A 24,584-nucleotide genomic window follows, 5' to 3' on the forward strand; every position below is an offset into this window, starting at 1 on the left:
GGCGGAGTCGAGAGTCCGAAGCGTCAGCTCTTTGTTCCCTCAACGCTAAGCAACGTACATGGGCATGCGAACCGGTTGATCATTGCCGTCGCCAAAACGCGGAGAAAACGAGCGCCCACGAGTCAAGGATGTAGTGATAGTCTTATCGAGCTGGCCTCTAATGACCCATATCACATTCAACCGCTGTCTAGCTGGAGATAGTGACACCCAACGAGATACCAAGATACACATTCGTGATATGATTCTTGGTTGTGGTCCAGCTCTTGTATAAATCACGAGCCTGGTGAATGTGTTCGAAACACCTCACAGGAACTTCTTTTTGCGTCCTAATCTTCACCCATTTACCAATATCATGGCCGACGATAGCAAGGTCATGTCGTCTGCCGACGTCGAAGATACGCACTCCGTCAAGATCGGCGAAGTCGCTTCAGCCAATGTTGATGTCGCTGCTGCCTACGCCCATCACCTTGAGGGCGAGAATGCGTACACCAGAAAGGAAGCAACACGTCTACGATGGAAGCTGGATTTGCGTCTCGTACCATTGTTGTGGTGTGAGTGCTTGAGGCAGGAGATCATGGCAAACATGCACTAATGGACGTCTCAGTCAATATCACGCTGGGCGCTATGGACAAAGTTACAACAGCTACGGCTGCCCTGTATGGCTTCCGGGCTGACACCGGGTTGACCGGAGATCGATATAGCTGGGTCGGCAGTGCCTTCTATGTAAGCAAGTCTAGTCAGCGTCGCATTTGTACTGCTAACGGTGATGAACAGTTTGGCTACCTGGTATGGTGTCTTCCTAGCGGCAGCCTCCTCCAGCGCTTTCCGATCGCCAAGCTCATGTTCGTCGTTCAACTCCTTTGGGGCTGTATACTCATCGCGACCGGCTTCGCAAACAACTTCCCAACTCTCATTGCACTACGTGTGCTGCTTGGAGCCCTTGAAGCGCCGATCGTACCAGGCAATTTCCTTATCATCGGCATGTGGTATCCTCGACGTGAGCAACCACTTCGAACAGGCCTGATGTATACTGGACTCTCAGTATGCTTCACTGGTCCGATTGGTTATGGAATCGGTTTCCTCGCAGGCGAACACCAATGGCGTGCCATGTTTTGGATTACAGGTGCGATGACCATTGTGTGGGCTTGTGTGATCGGCATCTTCTTGCCTGACAATCCCGTCAAAGCGAAGTTTGTTACGGAACGGCAAAAGGCAATTGTGATCGACAAAATCCGGCAAGATCAGACCGGAGTGGAAAACAAGACGTTCAAGAAGGAACAGATGATCGAAGCCTTCCTCGACCCGAAGACTTGGCTGATGTTCTTCTTTCACATTTGGATTAGCAGTAAGGAAACCTGAGGTACCAACACTACAGACATGAGCTAACAACCCCAAGTTCCGAACGGCGGTCTAACGAACTTCACGCCTCTTATCATCAAAGGCCTCGGTTATACATCACAGCGCTCGACGCTCCTCACGATGCCTACCGGTATCTTACAAACCGTGGCATCGTACGTATGTAACGGTGGGGTCTTCTTGACCGCGAAATACTTCCCTGCGAAGCAGCTGCGAACTGCTTGGGTTATGTTTGGTATCATCGTCGGCATGATATCCGCAGTCTTCCTCTACGTCTTGCCCCTCGACAACTATAACGGACGTCTCGCGGCACTATACTGCTCATACTTTTACCTTGGTCCATATATTGTTTCACTTGGTATCAACACGGCAAATACCGCGGGCCATACTAAGAAAGTCACAGTCAATGCGCTGGTCTTCATCGCCTACTGTGTTAGCAATATTATCGCTCCACAGTTCTTCAAGGCTGATCAAGCCCCACTGTACCCACTTGGTATGGGTGCCGTTCTGGGTAGCTATGTGCTATCGATCATCACCATCGCCATGTATGCAACATACTGTTGGTACGAGAACCGGAGGCGCGATCGGATTGATTCCGACAAGGGTGGGAGAGTACATGCAGATACCGACTTCCGCGACCTGACTGATAAGCAGAATGTGCATTTCCGATATGTATGGTAGGTGCGAAAGAAGATGAGGTGGAATATATACGGGTTTGCAGGATCAGAATACAAACGACTGCGCAATGCCTCCAAAACTCTCGCCGTATTTGTGTCATCGATTCGTGTTGGATGCTAGTTGTGATCTAAAGACTTCCCACATTGTGATCAAGATCAATACAGCCAATAACATATGTAATCATTTGCTACAGCAAGACTACTCAATAATTTGCTTGTCAAATGTCTATCCCAGTGGATGAAACTGTGTTCGCGTTGATCGGAAGTCGCGAACCGATCAGGCATACGTCCCCGCACGCCAAAAGTGGAGCACCTCGTGGATTGGCTTGTCCCTTGATAACGGAGTGTGTCGGACTTCAAAGTGCGATGCTGCGACAGCACCCAGCTCATGCACCTTTGCGTAGTGGGGGAGCTACATACCCTGCATATGCTAGGTGACAAGGGTTGCAATCGTTTTCGTGCATCGCACATTAGGAAAGCTACCACAAGAAGAAGACGAAACTTTATGGATAAATGGTCGTCAGTACCCTTTCGATGTAGACAAATCATCCTCCAAGCTGCAGAACTCGATAAACATAATCATATATCATCGCAACATATCCAACACCATGCCAGAACTTCAGATATCAGTTGAAGATGAGCAAAAGGCTTTCGAGGCTGATGTAGCTGCGATTGAGAAGCAATGGAGCTCCGCAAGACAATCCCACTTGAAGCGGTATGTAAACTTCGCAAGTTGTTACAAACTGATTCACAATAGAGTTGAGCTGATTTCATACATAGACCATACTCTGCAAGCACTATAGCCGCGCTTCGAACGTCCATTCCCGCACCCTCAGATGCCTCTTCGACCCAGGCCATCAAGCTCTGGAATCAACTGCACGCCCACAACAAAGCTGGCACATGCGAGTTGACATTCGGTACTACAGATCCCGTTGCGGTTTCCCAGATGGCCAAGCACCAGCAAACCGTCTACGTCTCTGGTGCTTTATGTGGGTTCTCAGAAGTCGCACTCCCGGGAATGGACCACGCCGACTACCCTTGGGATACCGTGCCGAAGGTTGTGTCAAAGATCTTCAAGAGCCAACTTTGGCATGATCAGCGACAACGACAGTACCGATTGCGACATCCGATCGAAGAGCGACAAGGACTGGAGAACTGGGATTATATGGCGCCTATCGTCGCGGATGGCGATATGGGCTTCGGTAGCCTCACTAGTACGATGAAAATGGCACGCGAGTTCGTGGACGCTGGTGTGGCTATGATACACATCGACGACCTAGCCATCGGCATGAAGAAGTTCACAATTGGTCAAGGGCGAACTATTGTACCCACTCAGGAATATCTGGATCGTCTGACAGCTGTGCGGATGCAATTTGATGTCATGGGCGCGGAGACGCTACTGTTGTGCCGCTGCGATACAGACCATGCTGAATTCATCACCAGTGTCGTCGATGAGCGTGACCATGAATACGTGCAGGGCGCAACGAAGGAGGTTGAGCCACTGCAAAAGTGCCTTCAGGCCGCACAGATCGAAGGTAAAGATTTGAAGGTTGCACGAGACGAGTGGAAGGCCAAAGCGGGAATCAAGACATTCGACGAAGCTGTGGAGGCCGTTGCGACGGAAGAAGAGTATGCCGCATATAAGGCAGAGCTGTCGAAACAGAAGTTCGCGTCCCTGTCCGATCGTCGCAATATCGCAACCAAGACCGTCCAACAGGAAGTGTTTTTCGACTGGGAGCTATCGAGATCAGCCATGGGTCAATATATGCTGAAAAGCTGCGTCAAAGGCATCGTCGAGCGTGCCATCGCCGCTGCACCGCTTGGAGACGTAACGTGGGCACGTATGGATTTACCTAACTGGGGAGACATCGTTGAATTTCACACAGAAGTTCGGAAGGTGTACCCGGACAGACTTTTCGCCTTTGGCTACACCGGCGACTACGACTTTGGGAAAGCCGGCTTCAGTGAGAATCATGTTAAGAACCTACATCTTGACCTTGCCAAGCTAGGAATCGTGTGGCAGGTCCAACCGATCTGGAGTCTGCAAGGCCTGAACATGGTGACGGAACAATTCGCAAAGATGTGGCAGGAGCAAGGTATTGCTGGCTACTTGAAGTCGATCCAAGGTCCAGCTCTTAATTCAAAGCCTATGACGGACGGCTTCGAGAAATTGAGCTATTGTGGTGGGTACCTGGCAGATGCATTCTTTGAGACAGTCGCAGGAGAGTCAATTGTAGAGAAAGGGAAGGCTGCCAACTTCCAGAGACACTGATAGCTGTAATATGTTAAACAAATCATGGTTGATAAAACCTCATCCTTCATTGGTGCCTCATGTCCAGCCGTCGAAATCGAAAACGCCAGGGAATGAGAGCAGCCCCTCGACATCCGGATCGTGAAGCCCAGGTTCCGCCATTCCATACTCGAACGGCTGTTGCATGGCGAATGGCATCTGAAAACTTGCATTGATTTGCTGTAGCTGAGAGTTGAAATGATCCTCAGATTCCTGCTGGGTTGGGCCGAGCATGCCAGCGACTGACGGAGGCTGAGAAGGTTGAATGGAGCGAGGAAAGTCTTCGTGTATCATCTCATCGATCATGCGTAACACGGGGCGATGCACCACTAGTGCACGAACCTGTGGGAGGTGCGCTTGAATCGCCGTGACCGTTTTGTCTGATAATCGGGTCGGTGGCTTGTTGGGTCGATCGACTAGCGGTATCTCGCGCGCCAGTAATTCAAAGACGTCTCTCAGACATTCCGCCTTGGCCCATCGGTCTGCCATTATCGCCAGAATATTGGAGCAGGCACGTAACGCGTCGGGAACGTCAAGGGAAAAGTAATTTTCAGTTCTTTGTTCTGGTGGAGTAGCCCAGAAACAGTACAGCAGTGTGATGCCGGACTGGAACTGAACGAGAAGCTGCTGATATTAGCGGGAGCATCATCGGACGTGAATCATACTCACTGCAAGCCATGGTTGAGCAATCTGACGATCAATCTGGGTTCTTCGAAACATTAAACAAGCTTGACTGCTGGCTTGGACTGACTGCAGAAGCGAGAATACAAAGTCAGTGTGTGATTAATGTGCATTCCGTGCAGTAATGGCTTACCCAGTCGCCAGCAGACCCGACTACGTTGGCTTTTGTTGGCCGATAGAGCATGAGCAACGTGTAGTGATAAATCATAGCTTGCCAACGTTGCGACGTGTAGCCTTTCGACTGTGGATCTGAGAAATTCTTTACACGGGACTTAAAGTTGTCCAATTCTGTAAGAATTCTTATTCGCCAATCCGAAGTGTTCTCGAACTGAGTGTCATAATCCCATCGAAGTGTAACGGCACTAATCTCGGATTGTATACGCCTGCACTGGAGTATATGAAGCGCTGAAGAGTTGCATGTATAATGCTGAGAGTCAGGTAAGTCATGACTGGGCGGAGTAATCGCAGCGGTTTCCCATAGTTCATGGTCCTCGATATTAGCAAATGGTCTTACGGTTATCATATAGTCTGGTATCGATGGAGGCAGATCGAATGATGACATGACCAGTCGATCAAGCAAATACGCACACCAAAAGCACCGTCGACGGACTTGAATCATAAGCCTCGTTTGAACGTTCGCTGATGGCGGCTCCATCTCACCGAGATGTAGTTGTTGCTGAACGCATTGTCGCATAGCCGTGGACGCAAGAGAAATAATACGTTCCGTGGAGCTCTGATGCAGTGCATGAATGGATAGCAGGAGATAGGCTTGCACCTGAAGAATTCTATCTGGCTGACGTAGCACAGCCGGTAGCAGCGAAATTCCACTGTTGTAAAACTCTCGCGCATTAAGTGCTGCCGCATACGGTTGACGCAGAAGCACTAAAGATGTTGCGTACACTAGGTTGACGAAAAAGCCTTGCCATGCTCGTTCTTTGAGGTCGCAGGAGAGGCAATGCTTCCATTCCGAATGCCATGTGAGGAATGTGTCCCAATGGAAGAAGGGATACTGAGCTTGAGCACGCTCGCGATACGCGTCAAGCAATGCTTCCTCTAGCTCTGGAGACATGGTAGCCATCAGTGCGTGTGCGCTATTCATAATGGCTGGTGCCGGTCCCGGGTTGGTTGGACTGATAGCAGCATCGTGAGTTGAGAACTGAGCTGATGGCGATGCAATTAGTCCGAAGACGAGATGATTAAGGTCGGGCTCATCATCGAGACCAGGAGCTATAGCGTAACCTGGCGATGAGCCAGAAAGAATGGACGAGCGTCGCGGTGGGACGGTTCGTTGAACCGGTGGACTGGCAATCGCGCCCATGACACCGCCATTTCGAATCCCACTGCTCGCCGGCGATGTGTCGGGATTATTTTCTTGATCAGGCCTGTCAGAAGGTCTCTCGAGGTGGTCGAGACTATGCTGTGGGTCTAAAGACTCGAGCTCAGCAACGCGTCGTTCCAGAATGCGCACATATTCGCTTTCAATGTGTGGACGAGGCGCAGGTTGGGTGGGCAGACAATCTTCATCTCCTTTGATACAGTTCTGGCATGGTCGACGGTCTTCGCACTTCTGTTTCCGGGAGCGACATCGCTGGCAAGCCAAGGTCCGTTGCTTTTTGGGTGCCGGCTCCTGTGAGGGACTGGCAGGTTCATGCTCCATCGCTTGTGCTCTTCGGTTTTCCTTCCATGCTTGAATCACGCTATCAGTCGCAATTTGTTTGGTATTGTGATAGCGCACTTCGAGGCAGTGCAGGGTGTCGCGGTGATAGCAATGCCGGATGCCGGATCAGCACGCGATAGGGATGGGAAACGATGCCGAAAGAGGCTACGCGTCCACGTGACTGACCTGCAATCTCCACTTCCAAGGTCATGCCCCGCTCATCAAATCTCCTGGTCTGAAGTCGCTCCAATGTGACACCACCCTTCATCAAGAAGACGAACAACTACTTCTCATTCTAATTCCAAGTACTGTAGTCTCATGCATGATCTCCAATTGCCAGGTACAGCTCGCCGCACGCGCCAGCATGACATGCAGGCGGCTGACGCCATCCGAAGAAGCTTGTTTGTTAGAGCCGAAGGGTCTGTGCGGATTTCCGGGCTTCTTCATACTAAGTTCCACTACACCCGCACGGCCCGCGCTGGGGAAACTGTTCGTGTCTATTAACCGGTGCTGTCGAGAGCTATGAAGCTGGCAGCACATGTGTCGGCACGCTACTCCATGTGCCAGGAGCTCCTCACTATGTCTTTGAAGGCTTGGTCGATGAGCGACTGCCATTACAACGTCGTTCACACTGCTACATGACGTCCGCGCCACGCTATGTTACGAAGCCTCAGCCTCATTTCGGTCCGCGAACAAGTTCTAAAGGACCGAAGACCGAACACAGCTGGAACAATTCCGCGATTACTCAAGCAGAACAGGAGACAGTGATCGTAATCAATCTGTAGTGATAGCATCGTTAGCGTAACGGTCTGTGAGTAGAGTTTTCTTCAGTATAAGATGCAGGTATGCTGTGCCTCGATTGTAACTGCGCCACCACTTCAGCAATCGACCGACGCAAACCATCATGCGCTCTACATTCTCCAGCCTGGCACTCTTTGCCGGAGCCTCTCTAGCAGCTTATGCCCCAAACACGACTTTCGAGCGGGAAACACGCAGCATTGATGAGATCTACAAAGCAGCTCTTGCCGAAGGTGGCGTCGTTACTCTTTGGCATGGCGGTGACGAGAAAACCCAACAGAATGGGTTGAAAACAGCCTTCGAAACAAGGTTCCCCAACATGACGCTCAACGTCACTGTCGATCTATCCAAGTACCACGACGGCAATCTTGATGATCAGCTGGCAGCCGACAATGTTTACGTTGATAGCATTATCCTGCAAACGCTGCACGATTATCCACGCTGGAAGAAAGAAGGTGCTTTGATGAACTACGCGCCATTGAACTTCGACAAGGTATACCCTGTGTTCAAGGACGCGGATGCAGCCTACAGTGGACTGCTCATCTTCAACTGGGGGTATGATACTCTCCAAACTGGCATCTCTTCCACAAGCTAAAACAACAATAGAATCTCCGCCAACATGAACAAGACTAGCACGCTACCGACATCGTACCAAGACTTTACCAAGCCCGAGTTCAAGGACAAGATTGTTCTGACCTATCCCAACGATGATGATGCAGTACTATACCAGTTCGAGCTCATGTAAGTCTATTCCATCCTACTTCGTATAAAGATCGACTAACAACATCTCTAGCCTACAGGAGCTTGGCCAGGAATGGTTTGACGCGCTGCTTGCCAACAACCCTCGCTGGGTACGCGGCACAGCAACCCCTGGCGCGCTCGTTCGTGCCGCCAACAGCAGCAGCGCAGTAACCTTCACTGGAGGCTCGTCATTCACGGACCAGCTACCGATTAGATATTCACTACCCAGCGATGCTAACTTTACCTCTTGGGCTCAGACCGGCGCCATCTTGAAGAAGGCACCACACCCCGAAGGCGCAAAACTGCTGCATAGTTTCATGCTCAGCGACGAACACCAAACCGGTGGCAGCTGGAGTGTTCGCGAGGATATCCCAGCGGGTAAGGGTGCGGAGCCCATCCTCCAGCAGCCTGGCACAGATGCTCCTGCGTTCGCGACGTGGATGGCAGACCGTAACAATGTCGAAAGGCGAAGGTTCTTTTACGAAGACAAGATCGGCACTGCCCAAGGTCTTAGCCCGCTCATTGACGACTTGTGAGCGTACTTTCACATTAAGGATCGAGAAAGCCACGCATTCGAGTGCCAAGTGAGTTGAAAAGTCGTGTAGACCTCCAAGCGACGCAGGGCCTGATATGCGTCCGTCCAAGCAATCGGTCAAATTCGAGTAGTATATATTATCATAGTGTTCTATACCAATTTGCCCATACTTTTAAGAATCTCGCCTTCCATCTTCTTCATTTTGAGTCTCTTTTCAAGTTCGATTATACCCGCTTTGTATACTGACATTGCCTTTCATGCAGGACTTCCTTACTTGGTGGCTACTCTGACACCATAGGAAGCGTTCATAGTTCGTCAGAATACCTCACGCGTGTCAGGTTCCAGAAAATCACGGCCTCAGACATGGAAAGGTCTTTTTCGGTGAATAGCTCCAGAGATAGACAGCAATCTGCAAGCGGCAAGAGGTCAAGTTTCTTGAGGCAATATCAGTCTCTCCAAACGTTTTGTGGCTCTTCTCTCACTTTCATCACTCGCTCACTCACCAGATGCAGTAATTTACCGCGCCTACACCGCGACAGTCCCCGCTAACCTATTTGATGCAAGTGCTCGATTATCTAGGTGCAAATGCCGTTATGTGCACACAACTCATCCAGTTATTGCAAGCCTTAGCTGTGACTCTTCCTGGTCAACTACTCCTCACCATGTCTGGATCAACACGAGCAGCCGCTAAGTAAGTAAAACCTGCTAGTTCTCCGAGCGCCGAAAAATAACTTGACTACAGGATGTTCAACAACCCCACTCTCTCAGATGTCAAGATCAAGCAAGTATACGAAGGCAAGATGCGCGAGTACCATGCACATAAGGCTGTACTGTGCCTCGCATCTGGCTACTTTCTCAACGCCTTTACCGGTAGTTTTAAGGTCAGAAAATGTCTTATGGTGACTAATACAACATACTAATTATCTCCAGGAAGCATCCGAGAGCACTATAGAACTACACGAGGACAAGCCCGAGTACTTCGATTTCCTCCTCAAGTTTATCTACACCGGCATTTACGATAAAGACGAGATCGTCAGGCTGGCTGGCAGCGATGACTGCAAGTGCGTTCTTATCCCCATCGGGATTTACGCGGTCGCTGATAAGTACGATGTCGCACAAATCTACGAACCGGCAGCAGAAGATATCAAGGCCGTTCTCATGAACGCTGTCAAAGATCGAAAAGACATACTCACCACTTCGATCAAGGCTCACTACGGTACTGAGGTCAAAGCTGATGGACCTATGGGACGCCTCATCACCGCTGTCATCTTCGAACACCACAACGACCTCCTCGACACCGAAGATTTCGAAACATGGCTCCTTGCTTACCCGACCTTCGCCGCAGACGTGGCACTTCACTTTCAGCGTGGCAAGATTGGAGGGAAAGATCGCGCTAAGTGCGTCAAGTGCCTTAAAAAGATTGTCGAAATTGATGTCATGGGCAAAATCAACCACGCTTTCTTCTGTCCTTACTGTTGCTCCCATCAATATCTTCCTGTATCTAAGTGAGAGCTAGGGGTGCTTCTCTGGTTATCTGGGTGGAATATGATGCTCAGCAACTCGAGACAATGCAGAGTGGATACGATGGGACAACATCTTGAGAGCTGTTTTTCTGCAAAACATCAACAGTACATACAGAGAGCTGGCTGTCCGGAATTTTGCTTGATAAAATGGGAGAAACTCCAGACATTACAGCTTCACCCAAACTTTGTGACTCCTCACCATGTTTCTTCCATCGTCACTCCTCTTGACCACATTACCTACTTGAATATCCGTGAGAGCTCCCATACCATCATCTGGATAGGGTAACCATTCCTCCACTGGATCCGTCGGTGCATTTGCTGGTGGAGAGGGCGCCCACTCAACGGCGAAGAGTAAATTAGGCATTTCTGTCATCGCGTCTCCACGGAAAATACGAATAGTCTTGACGCAACGATTGCCACCTATCTGTGCTTTATGTTGAGCAAGAAAGTAACCTACCGCTCTACCGTTTGGACTGCCTAAGAGCACGTTGTTAGTTCGATCCAGAACTCGAGGCACGCGAGACCTTGAAAAAGTATTGGAAAGAGGTGTAACACGCGAACGTACCCAGAAGAGCCATATACTGCGGGGTGTTTATCTTGACGTCGATTCCCGGCCAGAGGGGCACCCTGTCTAGTTCTTGCTCCCTCAGTATCCTATCGATGATTCTCCGCGTCTCGCCGTTGGTTATGAGCATAGACACAAAGCCATGAATTTCTGCCAACTTATCGCGCCTTACTCGATTCCAGAACCCCCATGCTAGGTCTGAACTCGCACGTAAAGCTGGCAACTCATCGGACGGAACTGGGTCTCCTTTGCGTATACGCCATAGATCACGGGCCTCTTTTACGGCAGAACCGCGCCGAAGGAAATAGATTAGACCGGCTTGCGGATTGATGATGATGGTGGCATAGGCCGTTGTGACCTAGATGTGGGAAGGTGTCAGTAAAGAGACAGCAGAAGAACTTCACGAATAAGCTCACCCTGTATCTCCGACCGTTGGCAGTATAATACTGCTTCTTGCGAGGTGGCATTCTCCCTTGTGGATCCTTTTCCACGATATCGCTATCGGCGTGAAATACAGATAAACAATGATTTGGTCCACCGTGAAGATTGTTCACTTTAGAAAGTTTCGGCTCATCGAGCATTGGCTGGAGTGCACCGATTTCACATTCGCCATCAGGGTCAGAAACATCTTCTTTGTAACCCCATGTCGCAAGCTCGTGCTTCATATCACCATCCCAAGGAGATGTCAAAGGATTCACGAATCGAATGGCTTCCGGCGGATTTTGAGTAGACGCAAACATAAGTTTTGCTCCTCGACATTGTGAGTCAAACCAGACTTTATCGGTAGCAGGGTTTGTGTAGCCATCATCGTTGTCATCATCCTCGTCTTCGTCATCGGAGTCGGAGTCGTCAGAATCGTCAGAATCGTCGTCGGGGTCGGAGTCTGTATCGCCTCTAGAGGAGAGTTTCTGGTACCCAAGAGCCTTAGCGTTACCGTTGATGACGGCCTTGTCATTAGTGAAATTCTGTAGATACTCAGTCGCGCCGAGGGCAATGAGACCTGCGATTAATATAATCCAATAGAGCTTCATTCTGTCTACTCGGAGTGTTGTAGGTGAGTGTGAGTCCGAGCTGGCAAGAAAAGGAAGGAGTGGAGGCGGTGCTAGCTGTAATCTTCACCAGACAAGCGAATATGATAGAGCTCAACCAACACAAACCAACAGAATAATGCTAGTCATGCAAGGGAGTGGTGAGAAGTCGTAGTGGGTTATCATTTAGGCTACGAGCGAACATGTTAACTGCGGAAATTGGGTAGCTGTGTATTCCAGGTGAGAGTGAAAGGCACGTTGAGATGCTAAGGCAGGCGCGCTGGAGCACTGAGGTGTCAAACAGGTCAATATTCATCAAGGTACAACACGAAGGTCGACCCCGTGTAAGCTGAGATGCAGCAGTAATATACATAAACTTTCACAGTATATTCAAAAATGGTGAACATGATATCGTATGAGGTGGAGTGTTTCTTAGCTTCGAGAGAACCGATTGGTTACGGTACTTGTACCCATGTAAGCATACAACCGCAGTGTAACAGCGTTGAACGTCAGCTTCCTGATGAACGAGCAAGAACATTGTGACATTTTCTACACCGCTTCGTATGATTGTCATGGATATCAATCGTCGTTACACTAGATTACCAGTACTGCAGCGTTGAATGCACAGAAATCGGTGTAGAGTGAGCGCTGGATACGTTACTTGATAGTCGGGGTGATACAAGGGTGTCGAAAGAGGTATATAAGGATGAGAAGACAGCGAGAGAATCATACAGTAGCCATCACTGCTTTGTCCTTCAGAAACATCCAGATCAATATTCCAAACCCTACCCTAGGTACAAGACCAACGACACGCTCAAAGTAGTAAGAGCCGTTCCTAGACATTCGAAACGCTTCAGCGTCCAAAACGTGACTGATGCTGTCAACAGACCAACCGAAGTCATGAGATTCACCGCTATCATCGCATCTCTTCTCGGTGCTGCCGTCACCATCCAGGCTCTCGAGCAGCCCCATCCTCTCGCAGATGTCAGCGCGCAAGCCTGCGCTGTGCGCAACTACGGTTGCGAAAACGGCTATTGCTGGAACGGGCAGTGTGGAAGCAAAGGAGAGTGGTGCTGGCTGGCCAAGAATGGGGGTTCGGGTGGTTGGTTGACGTGTGGAAGCGATGCGGCTTGTGCGCCGAATGTTGCCGTGGATGCTGGGTGTGCCGACTGTAACGTCTATCCTGCGGGCACCTGCGGGTGTTCATGCTGAGACTAGAAGATTGCGCTAGGGTGGTAACATAAAGCCAGCATATCAGCTCACCCCTCATTTGAGCTCTTGTTCCGCAGGAAAAGTTTCCAGGTAGTGTTCGAGAACATCAACAACCTCTGCTTTTGGATCTTCGGCGCCACCTTTTCGTATCTTTGAAGCGTTCTCTTGCTTCTTTCTCGCACCTACTGCTCGTCGATGGGCGCGGCTTTGGCGGTGTAAAATCCAGTCATTCTCGGTAATAGATGTTGTACCGCATGTTTCGCAGACCTTCTTTTGCCAGAGGTCTGGTCGCTGTCCCAAATCGTACTCGCGTTTTGGCGTCAGCATTTCAGCTGCAACTGGTGATAGTGATGAGGGTGGTGGCAGTGGCTGGCCAGAGAGGAATTGTTCGGTGATGGCTGTGGCAGGTTTTACGACCTTGTCCTCCCATTGCGATATATCAGACCCATCAACTAGGAATGTGTTGCCCTTCTGACCTGCCCCAAACAACGCATTAAGAAGCTTGATCCGAATCCATTTGATCTGCCGATTGGCATATTGGCGGGTGGCAGCCTGCGTCTTCTCGACGGCTAGGCTCTTAAGCTTCTCTAACTCAGGGGCCGTCTTCGCATCATCGGAAAGAGCGCTTTGGTATTCCAAAAACTCCTTGTATCCTATAGATACCCAAATGCCGCGAGTCTGGTCGATAATGGCGCCCGTACTGGATTCGTGGCGTTCGCGGAAGCTACTCAGTTCCTCAACCTCAGACAGAAGACCTCGAGCGATCATCTTGTCAACACGGCCATCGAGACGACGATGCAGCACATCCTTGTTTGCGTGCACCCAGAATACGAGGGTCTCGAAGCGAAGACTGTCAGATGCCGCGCCATCCGTCTGAGCAGCAAGAGCGTCGCGTTGAAACTTTTGTTCCTTGTAGAGTTGCGATGCTGGTTTGCCTGTTCTTAAGTATATCTCAAGTGACCGCTGAATCTTGCGCCGCTCGTTGGGATGCCACCTGTCGGCCATGATGGGATCGACTTCCCTGAGCTTCGCATGCAGGACATCGGTAGGCTCTTCTAGTATCGGAAGAGGCTGGCTGTTCTCGTTCAAGTTTAGCTCCGGTTCATCTGCCAGCGCATCTTGGAATAAGAGTGACTGTGTGTAGTAATGAGTGCCACCGACCAAAACCGGTAGTTTGCCTCGACTTCGGATTTCGTCGATCTAGATACGTCAGTGTTCCTCCGGAAAAGAGTTCTCTCTAATCATACTGTTCTTAAAGCCTCGCCCACGAATTTCCCTACAGTCCAAGTTTCTTCTTCAAGACTTATGCAGCCGAGGAGATGGTGAGGCACACCTTTCGTCTCATCCTGCGTTATCTTATTCGTGATGATAGGTAACCCGTGGTACAGTTGCATAGCATCTCCGTTGATGATTTCGCCATTGTATTTTCGCGCAATCTCCACAGCCAACTACCTACTGTGGTCAGCAAGACATGGTCTAAATGAGCAACATGGGCTTTACATCTGATTTGCCCGTACCTGTCGCGCCCACAATAGTGATTAGGGGTTTGCGCGGCGTTTGGGCCATATTGTATCTACTAAATGCTCTTGCAAACCGTAACATGCATTCGACGAAATAGTTGAAAGGGTCTCGAATGACTGAGTGGCCGAAAATGCTGGTTAGCGTAGAGCGGGGATGCGCTTTTCCTCTTCAACGCTAGCCCAACCATCCAGGAAGCCGATCCCATAGAAATCTCCCGTTTAGACAGATCGAATCACAGCACGACTGGTGAAGGGACTCAGAAGTTGAAAAACAAGAGAATGTGTAGGGTTGCCATATATTTGAATTCGTGGATTTGTTCAGATATCTTCGGAATGTTGGTACGAATGAAATATCGTTGTTGAATCTGATGGGGTATCATCGTTGAGTGCTGCCCGAACGCCTGTTGAAACTCCGTCGACGCGCATTGTTGAAGCGCGTCGAGAATGTATTCTTTTCCACTTCTTTCTCACTTGTCTTCCACCCTCTTCTCAGCTCCATAACCGCCCTTGCCCTCTAGACTCTGGTATGTCGCTCCCTCACCCTTTCCGTTTCTTGGTCCTCTCTCTGTCAGGTCTTCCTGTAGCCACTTCAATACCAGCTCACCCAATTGACTGTTTCCAGTGTACATGCGCTCGCCCTGCTCGACCTTGACGTCCATCTCCTCGACGCTACCCCACTTCTTAACCTTGCCCAAGCTCATATGCACGAGATGTGTAGGCCATGTCGCGAGATTGTCCAGGATGTGAGTCGCATACACGATAGTGCATGGACGCTCCAGTGTCTCCTTCTTCAGGAAGTTGAGGAAGTTGCTACGCGACAGCAGATCTAGATCAACTGTGATTTCGTCCAACAGCAAGATGGTCCACGGTCGCAGCAGACCCATGGCGAGTTGTACACGTCTCCTCTCGCCATCTGATACGGCGTGCATGCGCCAGCTGAGGTCGATATCAAGTATGCGTACGAGCTCGTCGCGGCGCTCGGTGTAGTGATCGCCGCCAATGGAGGATAGAAGCGTGGGCACGTCGATATCGGTACGGACAATGGGATTGAGTACCCACTCAAGACCAAGATAGGTCACACCCTCAAGACCCATCTTGAAGGGGTCGATGCCCGCGATGTGGACGGTACCGGAGGGGGCCATGCGCTTGCCGGAGAGGAGGCGGAGAAGTGTGGTTTTACCCGCACCGTTGGCTGGAACTGTCAGTTGAACCCTTTTGAGATCCATTCCTGTTGTCGCATACCTCCGATTAAAAGTGTCCTGCTACCAGGTGGTAGGTCTAGGAAAACATCCTTCAGCCCACTTGAGCCATCTGGGAAGGCATAGCTGAGGTTTTTCACGTCGATCGACGGCGCGACTTCCTTGCCGTTGATTGTGTTTGACATTGTGACTATGATTTGCGTGTGAACGGCTGTCACACTGTTGGTGGGAGGAGACTACATTTTGTAGGCTGGTTGCGGTGGAGTCATCTCGGTGGGCTAGATCGGTAAGTCGACATGAGTGATGCCATCATTCCGCCAATAAGCACGCTAGGCCAAGATAGGCAGGCAATATTCTGAACCTTAAACGGCACTTCTTCTCAACCTCAAGTTTTTCAGCATCGCCCCGTCATTCGTGGCTGCAGTGGACTCAGGCCAGCTATGCATTGTGAGTCAATGCGGTCCGCGGTGCCATACCATCACAACGCCGGGGATCTCCGATACTGCGACACGAGCCTGGGCAGCCTCAATGCCTGGACATAGAAAAGCAACGATATCTGGAGAACGACCGCAAATCACGAGAGACGTTCCACAACGTGTACTGCACATCCGACGAAGAAGCGAAATGCATGCGATTCAATCAGGCCACAGACCGCGCAAACTAAAACCACACGAATATGTACAAAGTTCACTTCCCACTATATACAACCACTAGTCAACCCCACTAATGCATCTGCGTCTGACAGTGCACTTAGAGCGAAACACAGCCGTTGATAGAGTCCTCAAGGAACAGACCACCGTAGATCTGGCCCTCGTCAAGGTTGGCCTCCTGGAAACCAGCGTTGGCAACATCAGAAGTACCAGTGGGCTTCTTGAGTATGCCCATCTGGTATTGGCCGCCGCCCTGAAGGTTGACAGTGAGGGGACCAGCGACCTGCTTGAGTGGGGCCTGGCCGGCAGAGTAGAAGATGGTGGTTTTGCTATAGGTCTTGTTAGTACCACAATGATCAATTTGTATTAGGTGAATGAACGTACTTGGCGTTGAAGTCGAGCTTCAGGGCAAAGTTTTGCCACTGAGTCTGGTCGATCGGGACGCTCCAGAGGAACTTGCTGTCGCGGTCAAGAATCTTGAACTGGTTCTTGTCGGCATCGCTCTTTCCGATGAGAGATCCAGTCTGGAACTGAATCTGGTTGTTGCTAAAGTCGGCAGCCTCGTGCCAGACGTTGAGGTACTCGTGGGTGAGGTTCAAGGGCCTGGCAGGGTCCTGCTTGACGCTGAAGTGGAGAGTCTTGACACCCTTGCCTCCCTCACCGTCAGCGGCATCCTTGAGGAACTGGAGGCCTGCACGGCGGAAGCCCTGCTGCTTCTGGAAGATGGACTCGTCGGAGATGGTGACCTCTACAGCCTTGAACTTGTCGCCGTCGAAGCGCGATGATTCGTTGGGGAACTTGAGGATTTGCGACCAGGTCAGGTTGTTGCCCTTGACGAAGTCGGCGTTGAAGATGGTGTTGGTAGAAGCCGAGTCGAAGAAGGTGGGTGTGGTGTTGACAGGGACACGGCCATCGAAAACGATGGGGCACTTGGGCTCAGCGCGAACGGCGTTGGCGTGGGGGTGCGGGTGAAGGTATGGCGCAGCCAGTGCGCCGGAGGCAACTGAGGCCAGGGTAAAGAATGACTGAGTGAACATGGCGATGGTTAGAGAATGTCGTCGAGACTGTGGATGCGCTTGAAGTGGATGAGACACCAGATGGCAGGTGGAGACAACTCTTTATACAACTCTAAAACGTATGACTGAACATGTATCTACCCCAACACCATCCCAGCCCGTTCGCGTATTAGATGGACACTGCGGTGCCAACGCGTCCGGCATTTTCCACGCTCCGAAATAAGGGATGTTCGCGCCCTTCATTTGGGTTACTGCAAAAGATGGGCCAGTTGGCCAATGGCAGGGGAAGGGGAAGAACGATGGAATATTCTATAGTAGGCCCGACGACGTCAGGGTAAGGCCGCATCAATATAGGTGAAATATAGCTGGGACACTTCTGTCATGAGGCTCCTCAACCAGGATGTGGGGTAAAGTGCACGGCTGCTAGTTAACTACCGGACGGTCCGGCATCCCGATACCTTCGTCAATCGAGAGGATTAAAGGCAGTAAGCAAAGCATTTCGCCGACAAACGACAGTGTCGATCTTCTGTAGTCATTATCCTTCAACCCAACTTTTCTTTGTACCGTTTTCCATCTCGACTACCACGTGCAGTCTTCGTTGCTCGCAGCGCAATTTCATGCGCGGACCAAAAGCGCACTCCGACATTTCCAAAAAGCGACCGAATGGCGCCGTCAAACACACCATTGCAGCCAAGTTTCATCAACACCGGGAATGCGACCGAATCGCAATGATCTGAACTAGCATTGATGGACGGCGATGTAATCGACGTGGCTCTAGAGTCGTTCGCGATGCTGGGCATGATCTTAACATGGGAGTATCGTGTCTTGTCAGGGTGTGTATGAAGTGCAAACGGCCGTTCAGCGGCGATCAGCTGGCCCAAGCGGAAGAAGTTTATTTCTTTACTTGCGGTATTGCGGGACGTTGATACTCCGGCCACCGCCTGAACTTTTGTACCGGCTTGGTCAAAATCGTCATCAACTCCCTGGCGTGACGATTATCCATCGTACATGCAAGGGACGTCAGGCTCGGTGAGAAGATGTGTGCTATTATCCTTTGCAGTACAGTTCTAACACCCGCGGTATCATTGCGCCTGGTGAATTTATGCCTTGAGTCCATGCTCAAACTCTGTTCATATTATGGTCGCCCAAGAGGTCCATCAGCCTGATTCCCATCTTCCTGTCAACATGGCGCTTCCTCAACGCGCTGCTCTCGACACTCCACATATCCAAAATGATGTGCCAACCCAGAACGCCATGCATGAACGTGGTGACAAGCAAACGCAACCGCAACGCCTCCCTATGTGCCACTGGTCTTGAATGCAAGCTCGCCTTTATACACTGCCGACCGATTACGTGTCTACACTTGCTGCGGGGTCAGCCATGTGGCTTCGATGCAGCCCTCGTAGAATTGTCTCTGGCCGTTTTCGCTCTCAACACCGAAGCCCATATTGCGTAGCTTTCCGGTATCCCAACCACTAACAAACTCTCCTTGACCGCCGTTCTCCCTGTCTACAGCATCCCCAAGCCTGATGTAGTCGGCATGACGGCACACAGTTTGAGAGTAAGACCATTGCAGGCAGTTGCCATCATTAGCACATTCTGATCCGCACGAGCCGGCATTGCGGTGCGCAGGGCGGTCGTTGGGGACGGGCGCTTGCGAGAGGTTGTCCCACCATTCCTTTGAGGGACCCTGTGACAGGAAGTTGTGCGTGTAGGAGAGGAACGAGGAGTAGGTAAATGGTTTCTGCGCAGTAGTGTTAATCGAGTTGCATGCCAAAACTTGGAGGCCGCGGGGTACTTACAGTATTGTATGGCCTTGTCCTCTCCCATCTCCACAAGTCTTCCATTTGCTGGGGCTTGAGCTGATGCAGCGAGAGCATCGGGACGCACCACTTGTCACGTGTGGTCGTGACATCCTTAGGCTTGTCGCTTGCGAAGGTCGGGTACATGGCCTCGAGCTTGTGTCCAGTAGCGTTTTGGATGGCGTAGGAAAGCACAGCGTCGCCGCGCTGCTCCTCCTTGACCCACTGCTCGTACCTGACGCCTAGTCGGTTCTCGCGCGGGATGTCGGTCGAGCCTGGGCTCTTGGCTGGAATCAATTGCTTGAGGAGGCCCTGGGAGAGAACAAAGCCTGCGCCACCGTAGGCAAACTGGCGGCCCTCGGATCCCTTGTGCGGTTCACCCAGATAGTGTGGTTGCGAGGCGTCGAGCTGGCTAAGCAGACGGAACAGGGTGTCCCAGAAGAAGTAGACGTCCGACTCAATGAAGACGAACCACTTTGCCGAGGGGTTTGTCATGTATGCCTTATCTACCATGGGCAGGTACTTGAAGCGGTCGAGCTTGAAGGACCGCTGCTGCTCCTTGACCGTCTCCCCGCCTTCGTGTGCCTTCTTGTGCTCGACATAGATTTGGAAGTCCACGTTGTCCTTTTGGTAGCTCTTGGGGAGTTCGGCGAGGATGTCGATAACATGGCGGTCGCCCAATCGCTCTTCCCGATCACCCACGATGATGAGGTTTGTAATGCAGCTCGATACGGTGCTGAGGTGTGCTTTGGTCTCGTGTGCTCCGTCCGAGGCCACCTTGAGGACGACCTGCACCTCTTCGAGTAGCTTTGTAGGGAAATTCTGGCAGTAGTCGAGCTCGATGGAATTGGCGGCTTTGGTCTCGAGGGGCGGGAAAAACGACTTTGTCTTCGCTTTGTGGACTGGCGCCTGCGGATGTGACGCTCTCCGATGCGAGAGAGTGTATATGAAGAAGAAGATCAGGAGGCCGGGGAAGAGGAATCTCCATGGCCGCCGTGCCAAACGGCCAGCCAGCGGTTTCAACATGGTGCCGTCGCTGCGGCCGTGGGGGGTTCTGCGGTCGCCGGGGGGTCGGGAGAGTCGCTGTCAGTAGAGACGACGACGAGGGCAGGCGAATTGCGATGGGCAGGTGGGCGACGTCACCGGCACATTAAGTAGTCCGTTCGTGTTGGGTGGAGGTGTCGACAACGACGATGGCGCGCATTGGCCCTGAACCGTCGTACTGCGCGAGTCCAGCCCGGCTCCTGACCAGAACGCGAATCCGCTAGTTCCCAATCCGGAATGGTCGCCGTCTTGGTATCCCACGACTCCTCTGATGAGCATTCTTCCTGCTCTGGCCCTGTTCTCGACGTGACTTCATCGCTGTTTGCGACACCTGGAAATCAAGAAGGCAGGTATACTGCAGGCATAATCAAATCTGGCACGCCTTTCGCACTACTGCGGTTGCTTGTAAACGACTGCCTTTCGGCTTTGTTGTATCCTGCTTCATCTTCCACGTCCGACCAATCTGGCAGCGCCTCTTCGTCACTCATCATGTGCTGCGGAGATCGTACAAGCTCGTCTGTCGCACTTTCCAGCTCCGCAGTGAAATTGGATGATGCTGCGCTTTCTGACCACTGATACTCCGGCTCCTCAAAAAACACGTTATATTCCGGATCGTCCTCTACATCAGACCAGTCTGGCAGATTGTCGAAATCTTCGTCGCCAATGGTTTCATGATCATTCTTAGCGACCAGAAGACCAATAGACTCCAGAAAGAGATCACAGGAGTCGAACGACCGTCTTGTGAAGGAAGGGGTGCGATCCATATGTGCTTGCGGTCTAAACGATAGATCAACGTTGCGGTATTGCGGATCCGAAGATTCCGCCTCTGCCTTTATACTGAAGTCTTCTTGGTCAATGAGCCAATGTTTGACTTTATCGTGGTGCGTTGGATCAGCAAGCCCACCAAACGGATTCGCGTCATTGTTACGTTTTCGTTGCGTATACTCCTGCTTTGATTGTCGCACTGAATGGATTGCCAACGGATTATCCATGCTGTTTTCCACACTAGTGACATTCAGCGCCCTTGATCTGGCAAGCGATCCTTCGGCGAACTCTGGAAATACGCGATTGAGTTGTTCGTGCGCGACGCCCCCATCGTGCCCACGTCGGCGGGCTGCATGGTCGCGTTCGACTTCCCTTGCTGAGCGGCATGCGAAAGACAAGTTTGAGTCACTAGTTATCGTGTCGTTGTCGTTGGGGAGAAAGGAGACCGTAGACCCTCGACCAACGGCTTGCAGCTCATCAAGTGGTAACCTCTCGACGAAACGCAGTATGGTAGTGTTGACTTCGAGAGCGACTCGTGCGTCTAGATGGCCTATATTCCTATTGACCTGATCTCTGAAGGGAAGAACGTTACTCAGCGTTCTATCTAGTATCGCAGTAATAGAGCAGAGAGATTCCTCGGATACTAAGTTGGAGATTGTTGTTGTTCGTGATCCGCTACAGACCGTTGCTTGGGTCTCGGAAGTTGATCTTGATCTGCTCCTCATGCTAGGTATGGACGAATTCGTGGAATCATCGCTCCTTCCAAAGCTTGATGTCGTCAGCCGAGCGCGCATTGAGCGGATGATCTTCTTCACTTTGCCCATATTAACGTTTGCGGCGCGGTTGAGGTGTAGATTGGGGGTTAAGACGTTGTAGTTCATACCGGAGAGTATAGCGGTATAGCGGTATAGAGGAAGAAGTACTGCGTCGAATTCCTGGGTTCGTTTCACGGACGCAGCGGTACGTACTCGTTAACGGTCTTTCACTACACATTAGAGGATATTTCATCGCGTCGCGATCATGGTATACTCTGCCAGCAACTCGCTCAGTGAATGGTTTCTGGGGGCTCAGTCATCGAAGCTGATGCACGTTATACTCAAGTAACGCTGTGAACTGTATTGAAGTATGAATAGGAGCGTATGTTTGCAGAAGGTTATAGCGTACCACTCTGTGACAGTACAGTCAGAGTGTGACATGCATAGCGTATATAACGACAGCTCCACTGCTGCACTGATCCGCGTACGTCGAAGACCACACTTTCATACTACGACCACTGATCTGGCTAGCAAGAAACGTATCCATCTTGCTCAACGACCAGGAAAACGTCTAAGTAGTCGAAGATACAGCTCAAAGACGTCGTTATGAAGTACCAATATCTCGTAAAATCGCTTCTTTTGGGTCTGGCCACCTCTGCACCCACCGCACCCCCAATTAACGACCTAGATGTAACCATGATGCAGTCCTGCTCTGATAAGCCCCACCCAACTCTAGTAGACTACAACATAGCCGGAGTCGCATGGTGTGAAAAGCACGTCCGCGTCAACGCTCCAAATCCCCCTATGCTCCCCAAACCCGTCATCGATCCAAGAATCCTCTGGTCATGCCGCCTCTCCGCGCCCCGTACACATTCATGGTGCCCAACCCGGACAAGAACAAGCCTGGATTTGCTCTCCAGCCAACATTCGAAGTTCTTGGATTTGCGCCCATCACGCGAGAAATGTGTCTTTGGGGTTGGGGTGTGGGTCGCCAGATTTACGAGATTCAGTCGGAGCAAGTCAAGAAAGGCAATATTTGTCGTGGACAAGGAGGTGTTGCTATGGTTCAGGGGTGGAATCAAACTATATGGTGGAATGAGTTTGGAATAGTATTCTGAGTCAATGCAAGATTCGTCGCTTGAATGTAGTACGTTGAGTTACTAGAGGTAGTCATTTTCATTTGATGTACCTATCAACTGATGCTACATTCCGTCGCCCCGGCGTCGTTAACGCTGAGGCATCTGAGAAATGCCCCTGTGCGACTGCATATGACCCAAAACCCCGCTACCAACTGCACGCCCTGGGTATCTTCGCGAACACCTGCCATTATGTTCGCTGATCAAATAACGCAGCCTGATGTATACATCTCTCACCATCTTCTCCACTATGCAAGATGAGACTCGGGTATTTCCGCTTGTTGCCCTGCATCTTTGGGTCGGTGGGCATGTTGGGAGTGCTGTTCAGGTGTAGTTTTCGCGCAGGGTATGGCAGTGAAGGTAGGTCGCTTGGCAGAATAAGTGTGGGCTCATACGCGAAAGCGGCGTTGTTTACGTGAGCTAGATATTCGGAGCGGCTTAAAGTATCCAATTTCGTCTTCTGCTTTCCGTTCTTAGAATCCTCCTTCACCTCGCCGTCACCAATACCGGCGATTAGCCAGGGAATTGACGTTACGTGTTTGTTATTGCGCCAAGCTCCTAGCGGCACTGGGAACCTATATCAACTTGGCCTGTCCCTCCAACTTGCTCTTCTTCCCTTCAACTGTCACTAGCTTTTCCGCAACCAACCAGCTTTGGGATCACTCAAGGGTTTCTCCGAACTCTTAGGGATGACTCCTTCGATGCCAATTCAACTGCCCTACTTGGTTCTTTTGGTTGGACATCGACGCGCCGGGGGTTGGTGTGAGGAACTACCTTCTTGGTACGTCCTGCCAGAGATGTCTCGATGTTGGTCTGACAGCCTTCACGATGCCTTCTCGCATGCAGTACAGTTCGTTCGACCTGCGATTGTTTGTGTTATCTGGATAACGTACTCAACGTCTGGTGGCTTGGTGGCAATGCTGATGTGTCCGGTCCACGCAGGCGATGGTTGCGACCACGCAAGCGAGTAACAGGCACACTGACTTAGACACCGCCGTACACGTGCAGCTTGGTGTCAGACAAGCATGCATCGTGAATACGGGACATTTTCATTGAGTACCTTTCCCTTATAGAAAGGCTTGAGGAAGATGATTGCTTCTTGTCTGATACGTGATACATAGCCTCCGAGTCTGTAATAGGATACGACATGGCACTTAGTTGCTCGCTTTGAGTATTGAACAGTGATGTTTACTAAAGCTGTGTCAGTAACAGTCAATCATGTTGAACAGTTGAGCTGCACTGATCTTGACGCCTCTGTTGTATCGCCTTCACATTATAAGACATCTCGAAATGATTCCTCGGAGCTATCTGGTGGCTTCTATTACATTCGAATATGCATAATGAAGCCCATGAACCTGTCCTGGCGTACAAAAAATCGCATCTCGAGGGGCTCGTGGACGCCTGAACATCCTCTCAAAGAGCTGAAATGGCGGAAACGCTTCAGTTTTCCGGGAAGAATAGTGGCAACGACCTTGCCCTTACACTAAGCATCAGTAGCCAAGTGTAGTCCGCTAGATCTTGTCCCTGGCGGTGACACACCGCAGGAGCCAGGATATATGTTGAGCTGGTGGCGCCCGGGCCCATTCTGTTTGGCAGCCTTGCGTCAAGAATCTGTCTCCCTCTCTCACACCCAT

The 24,584-nt window shown here is 51.0% G+C and overlaps 12 protein-coding genes across 12 annotated transcripts; 5 read left to right on the top strand and 7 right to left on the bottom strand.

Moving 5' to 3' along the window:
• The first annotated feature begins 411 nt into the window (after nt 1-411).
• On the top strand, nt 412-2,113 carry CC77DRAFT_746848 (MFS general substrate transporter). The gene is made up of 3 exons (XM_018533060.1): nt 412-723; nt 775-1,345; nt 1,397-2,113. Exons 1-3 carry the CDS (start codon nt 592-594, stop codon nt 2,035-2,037), a joined length of 1,344 nt encoding a protein of 447 aa, XP_018388200.1. The 5' UTR covers nt 412-591; the 3' UTR covers nt 2,038-2,113.
• A 528-nt stretch (nt 2,114-2,641) lies between these two features.
• Nucleotides 2,642-4,305, top strand: CC77DRAFT_931413 (Phosphoenolpyruvate/pyruvate domain-containing protein; the record flags this gene model as incomplete). The annotated part of the gene is made up of 2 exons (XM_018534210.1): nt 2,642-2,748; nt 2,814-4,305. 2 exons carry the CDS (start codon nt 2,642-2,644, stop codon nt 4,303-4,305), a joined length of 1,599 nt encoding a protein of 532 aa, XP_018388201.1.
• Nucleotides 4,306-4,362: 57 nt separating this feature from the next.
• On the bottom strand, nt 4,363-6,661 carry CC77DRAFT_931568 (hypothetical protein; the record flags this gene model as incomplete). Its single annotated transcript, XM_018534223.1, has 3 exons — nt 4,363-4,947; nt 4,993-5,073; nt 5,138-6,661. 3 exons carry the CDS (start codon nt 6,659-6,661, stop codon nt 4,363-4,365), a joined length of 2,190 nt encoding a protein of 729 aa, XP_018388202.1.
• Nucleotides 6,662-7,565: 904 nt separating this feature from the next.
• Nucleotides 7,566-8,736, top strand: CC77DRAFT_1059661 (ABC-type Fe3+ transport system; the record flags this gene model as incomplete). Its single annotated transcript, XM_018528264.1, has 3 exons — nt 7,566-8,014; nt 8,066-8,200; nt 8,253-8,736. The coding sequence occupies 3 exons, from the start codon at nt 7,566-7,568 to the stop codon at nt 8,734-8,736; spliced, it is 1,068 nt and encodes a 355-aa protein (XP_018388203.1).
• Nucleotides 8,737-9,397: 661 nt separating this feature from the next.
• Nucleotides 9,398-10,244, top strand: CC77DRAFT_1059662 (hypothetical protein; the record flags this gene model as incomplete). The annotated part of the gene is made up of 3 exons (XM_018528265.1): nt 9,398-9,426; nt 9,478-9,616; nt 9,666-10,244. The coding sequence occupies 3 exons, from the start codon at nt 9,398-9,400 to the stop codon at nt 10,242-10,244; spliced, it is 747 nt and encodes a 248-aa protein (XP_018388204.1).
• A 131-nt stretch (nt 10,245-10,375) lies between these two features.
• Nucleotides 10,376-12,180, bottom strand: CC77DRAFT_1093241 (hypothetical protein). Its single transcript, XM_018529672.1, has 3 exons — nt 11,240-12,180; nt 10,824-11,181; nt 10,376-10,735 (listed from the first exon to the last, which is right to left on the bottom strand). The coding sequence occupies exons 1-3, from the start codon at nt 11,852-11,854 to the stop codon at nt 10,425-10,427; spliced, it is 1,284 nt and encodes a 427-aa protein (XP_018388205.1). The 5' UTR covers nt 11,855-12,180; the 3' UTR covers nt 10,376-10,424.
• A 179-nt stretch (nt 12,181-12,359) lies between these two features.
• CC77DRAFT_1018758 (hypothetical protein) lies at nt 12,360-13,421 on the top strand. Its single transcript, XM_018524687.1, has 2 exons — nt 12,360-12,679; nt 12,739-13,421. The coding sequence occupies exon 2, from the start codon at nt 12,752-12,754 to the stop codon at nt 13,061-13,063; it is 312 nt and encodes a 103-aa protein (XP_018388206.1). The 5' UTR covers nt 12,360-12,679; nt 12,739-12,751; the 3' UTR covers nt 13,064-13,421.
• On the bottom strand, nt 13,118-14,629 carry CC77DRAFT_931540 (tRNA isopentenyltransferas-like protein; the record flags this gene model as incomplete). The annotated part of the gene is made up of 3 exons (XM_018534219.1): nt 13,118-14,263; nt 14,311-14,511; nt 14,564-14,629. 3 exons carry the CDS (start codon nt 14,627-14,629, stop codon nt 13,118-13,120), a joined length of 1,413 nt encoding a protein of 470 aa, XP_018388207.1.
• Nucleotides 14,630-15,050: 421 nt separating this feature from the next.
• Nucleotides 15,051-15,967, bottom strand: CC77DRAFT_931446 (P-loop containing nucleoside triphosphate hydrolase protein; the record flags this gene model as incomplete). The annotated part of the gene is made up of 2 exons (XM_018534216.1): nt 15,051-15,775; nt 15,826-15,967. 2 exons carry the CDS (start codon nt 15,965-15,967, stop codon nt 15,051-15,053), a joined length of 867 nt encoding a protein of 288 aa, XP_018388208.1.
• Nucleotides 15,968-16,514: 547 nt separating this feature from the next.
• On the bottom strand, nt 16,515-17,729 carry CC77DRAFT_747136 (hypothetical protein). The gene is made up of 2 exons (XM_018533062.1): nt 16,817-17,729; nt 16,515-16,761 (listed from the first exon to the last, which is right to left on the bottom strand). The coding sequence occupies exons 1-2, from the start codon at nt 17,467-17,469 to the stop codon at nt 16,533-16,535; spliced, it is 882 nt and encodes a 293-aa protein (XP_018388209.1). The 5' UTR covers nt 17,470-17,729; the 3' UTR covers nt 16,515-16,532.
• Nucleotides 17,730-18,785: 1,056 nt separating this feature from the next.
• On the bottom strand, nt 18,786-20,460 carry CC77DRAFT_747124 (hypothetical protein). The gene is made up of 2 exons (XM_018533061.1): nt 19,251-20,460; nt 18,786-19,192 (listed from the first exon to the last, which is right to left on the bottom strand). Exons 1-2 carry the CDS (start codon nt 20,274-20,276, stop codon nt 18,806-18,808), a joined length of 1,413 nt encoding a protein of 470 aa, XP_018388210.1. The 5' UTR covers nt 20,277-20,460; the 3' UTR covers nt 18,786-18,805.
• A 133-nt stretch (nt 20,461-20,593) lies between these two features.
• On the bottom strand, nt 20,594-22,353 carry CC77DRAFT_747430 (hypothetical protein). The gene has a single exon (XM_018533064.1). It carries the CDS (start codon nt 21,938-21,940, stop codon nt 20,633-20,635), a length of 1,308 nt encoding a protein of 435 aa, XP_018388211.1. The 5' UTR covers nt 21,941-22,353; the 3' UTR covers nt 20,594-20,632.
• Nucleotides 22,354-24,584: the final 2,231 nt, after the last annotated feature.

This window comes from Alternaria alternata (assembly GCF_001642055.1).
Source record: "Alternaria alternata strain SRC1lrK2f unplaced genomic scaffold CC77scaffold_6, whole genome shotgun sequence".
Lineage (NCBI taxonomy): Eukaryota > Fungi > Ascomycota > Dothideomycetes > Pleosporales > Pleosporaceae > Alternaria > Alternaria alternata.

Bases quoted from the DNA above. Each gene is read 5' to 3' on its own strand.
- CC77DRAFT_746848 (XM_018533060.1), top strand. From the start codon at position 592: ATGGACGTCTCAGTCAATATCACGCTGGGCGCTATGGACAAAGTTACA. The intron at 724-774 runs GTAAGCAAGTCT...GGTGATGAACAG, and splicing joins GGGTCGGCAGTGCCTTCTAT to TTTGGCTACCTGGTATGGTG. The intron at 1,346-1,396 runs GTAAGGAAACCT...AACAACCCCAAG, and splicing joins CTTTCACATTTGGATTAGCA to TTCCGAACGGCGGTCTAACG.
- CC77DRAFT_1093241 (XM_018529672.1), bottom strand. From the start codon at position 11,854: ATGAAGCTCTATTGGATTATATTAATCGCAGGTCTCATTGCCCTCGGC. The intron at 11,182-11,239 runs GTGAGCTTATTC...TCCCACATCTAG, and splicing joins CCAACGGTCGGAGATACAGG to GTCACAACGGCCTATGCCAC. The intron at 10,736-10,823 runs GTACGTTCGCGT...ACGTGCTCTTAG, and splicing joins GCAGTATATGGCTCTTCTGG to GCAGTCCAAACGGTAGAGCG.
- CC77DRAFT_1018758 (XM_018524687.1), top strand. From the start codon at position 12,752: ATGAGATTCACCGCTATCATCGCATCTCTTCTCGGTGCTGCCGTCACC.
- CC77DRAFT_747136 (XM_018533062.1), bottom strand. From the start codon at position 17,469: ATGTTCACTCAGTCATTCTTTACCCTGGCCTCAGTTGCCTCCGGCGCA. The intron at 16,762-16,816 runs GTACGTTCATTC...CAAGACCTATAG, and splicing joins AAGCTCGACTTCAACGCCAA to CAAAACCACCATCTTCTACT.
- CC77DRAFT_747124 (XM_018533061.1), bottom strand. From the start codon at position 20,276: ATGTTGAAACCGCTGGCTGGCCGTTTGGCACGGCGGCCATGGAGATTC. The intron at 19,193-19,250 runs GTAAGTACCCCG...ACTACTGCGCAG, and splicing joins GGACAAGGCCATACAATACT to AAACCATTTACCTACTCCTC.
- CC77DRAFT_747430 (XM_018533064.1), bottom strand. From the start codon at position 21,940: ATGAACTACAACGTCTTAACCCCCAATCTACACCTCAACCGCGCCGCA.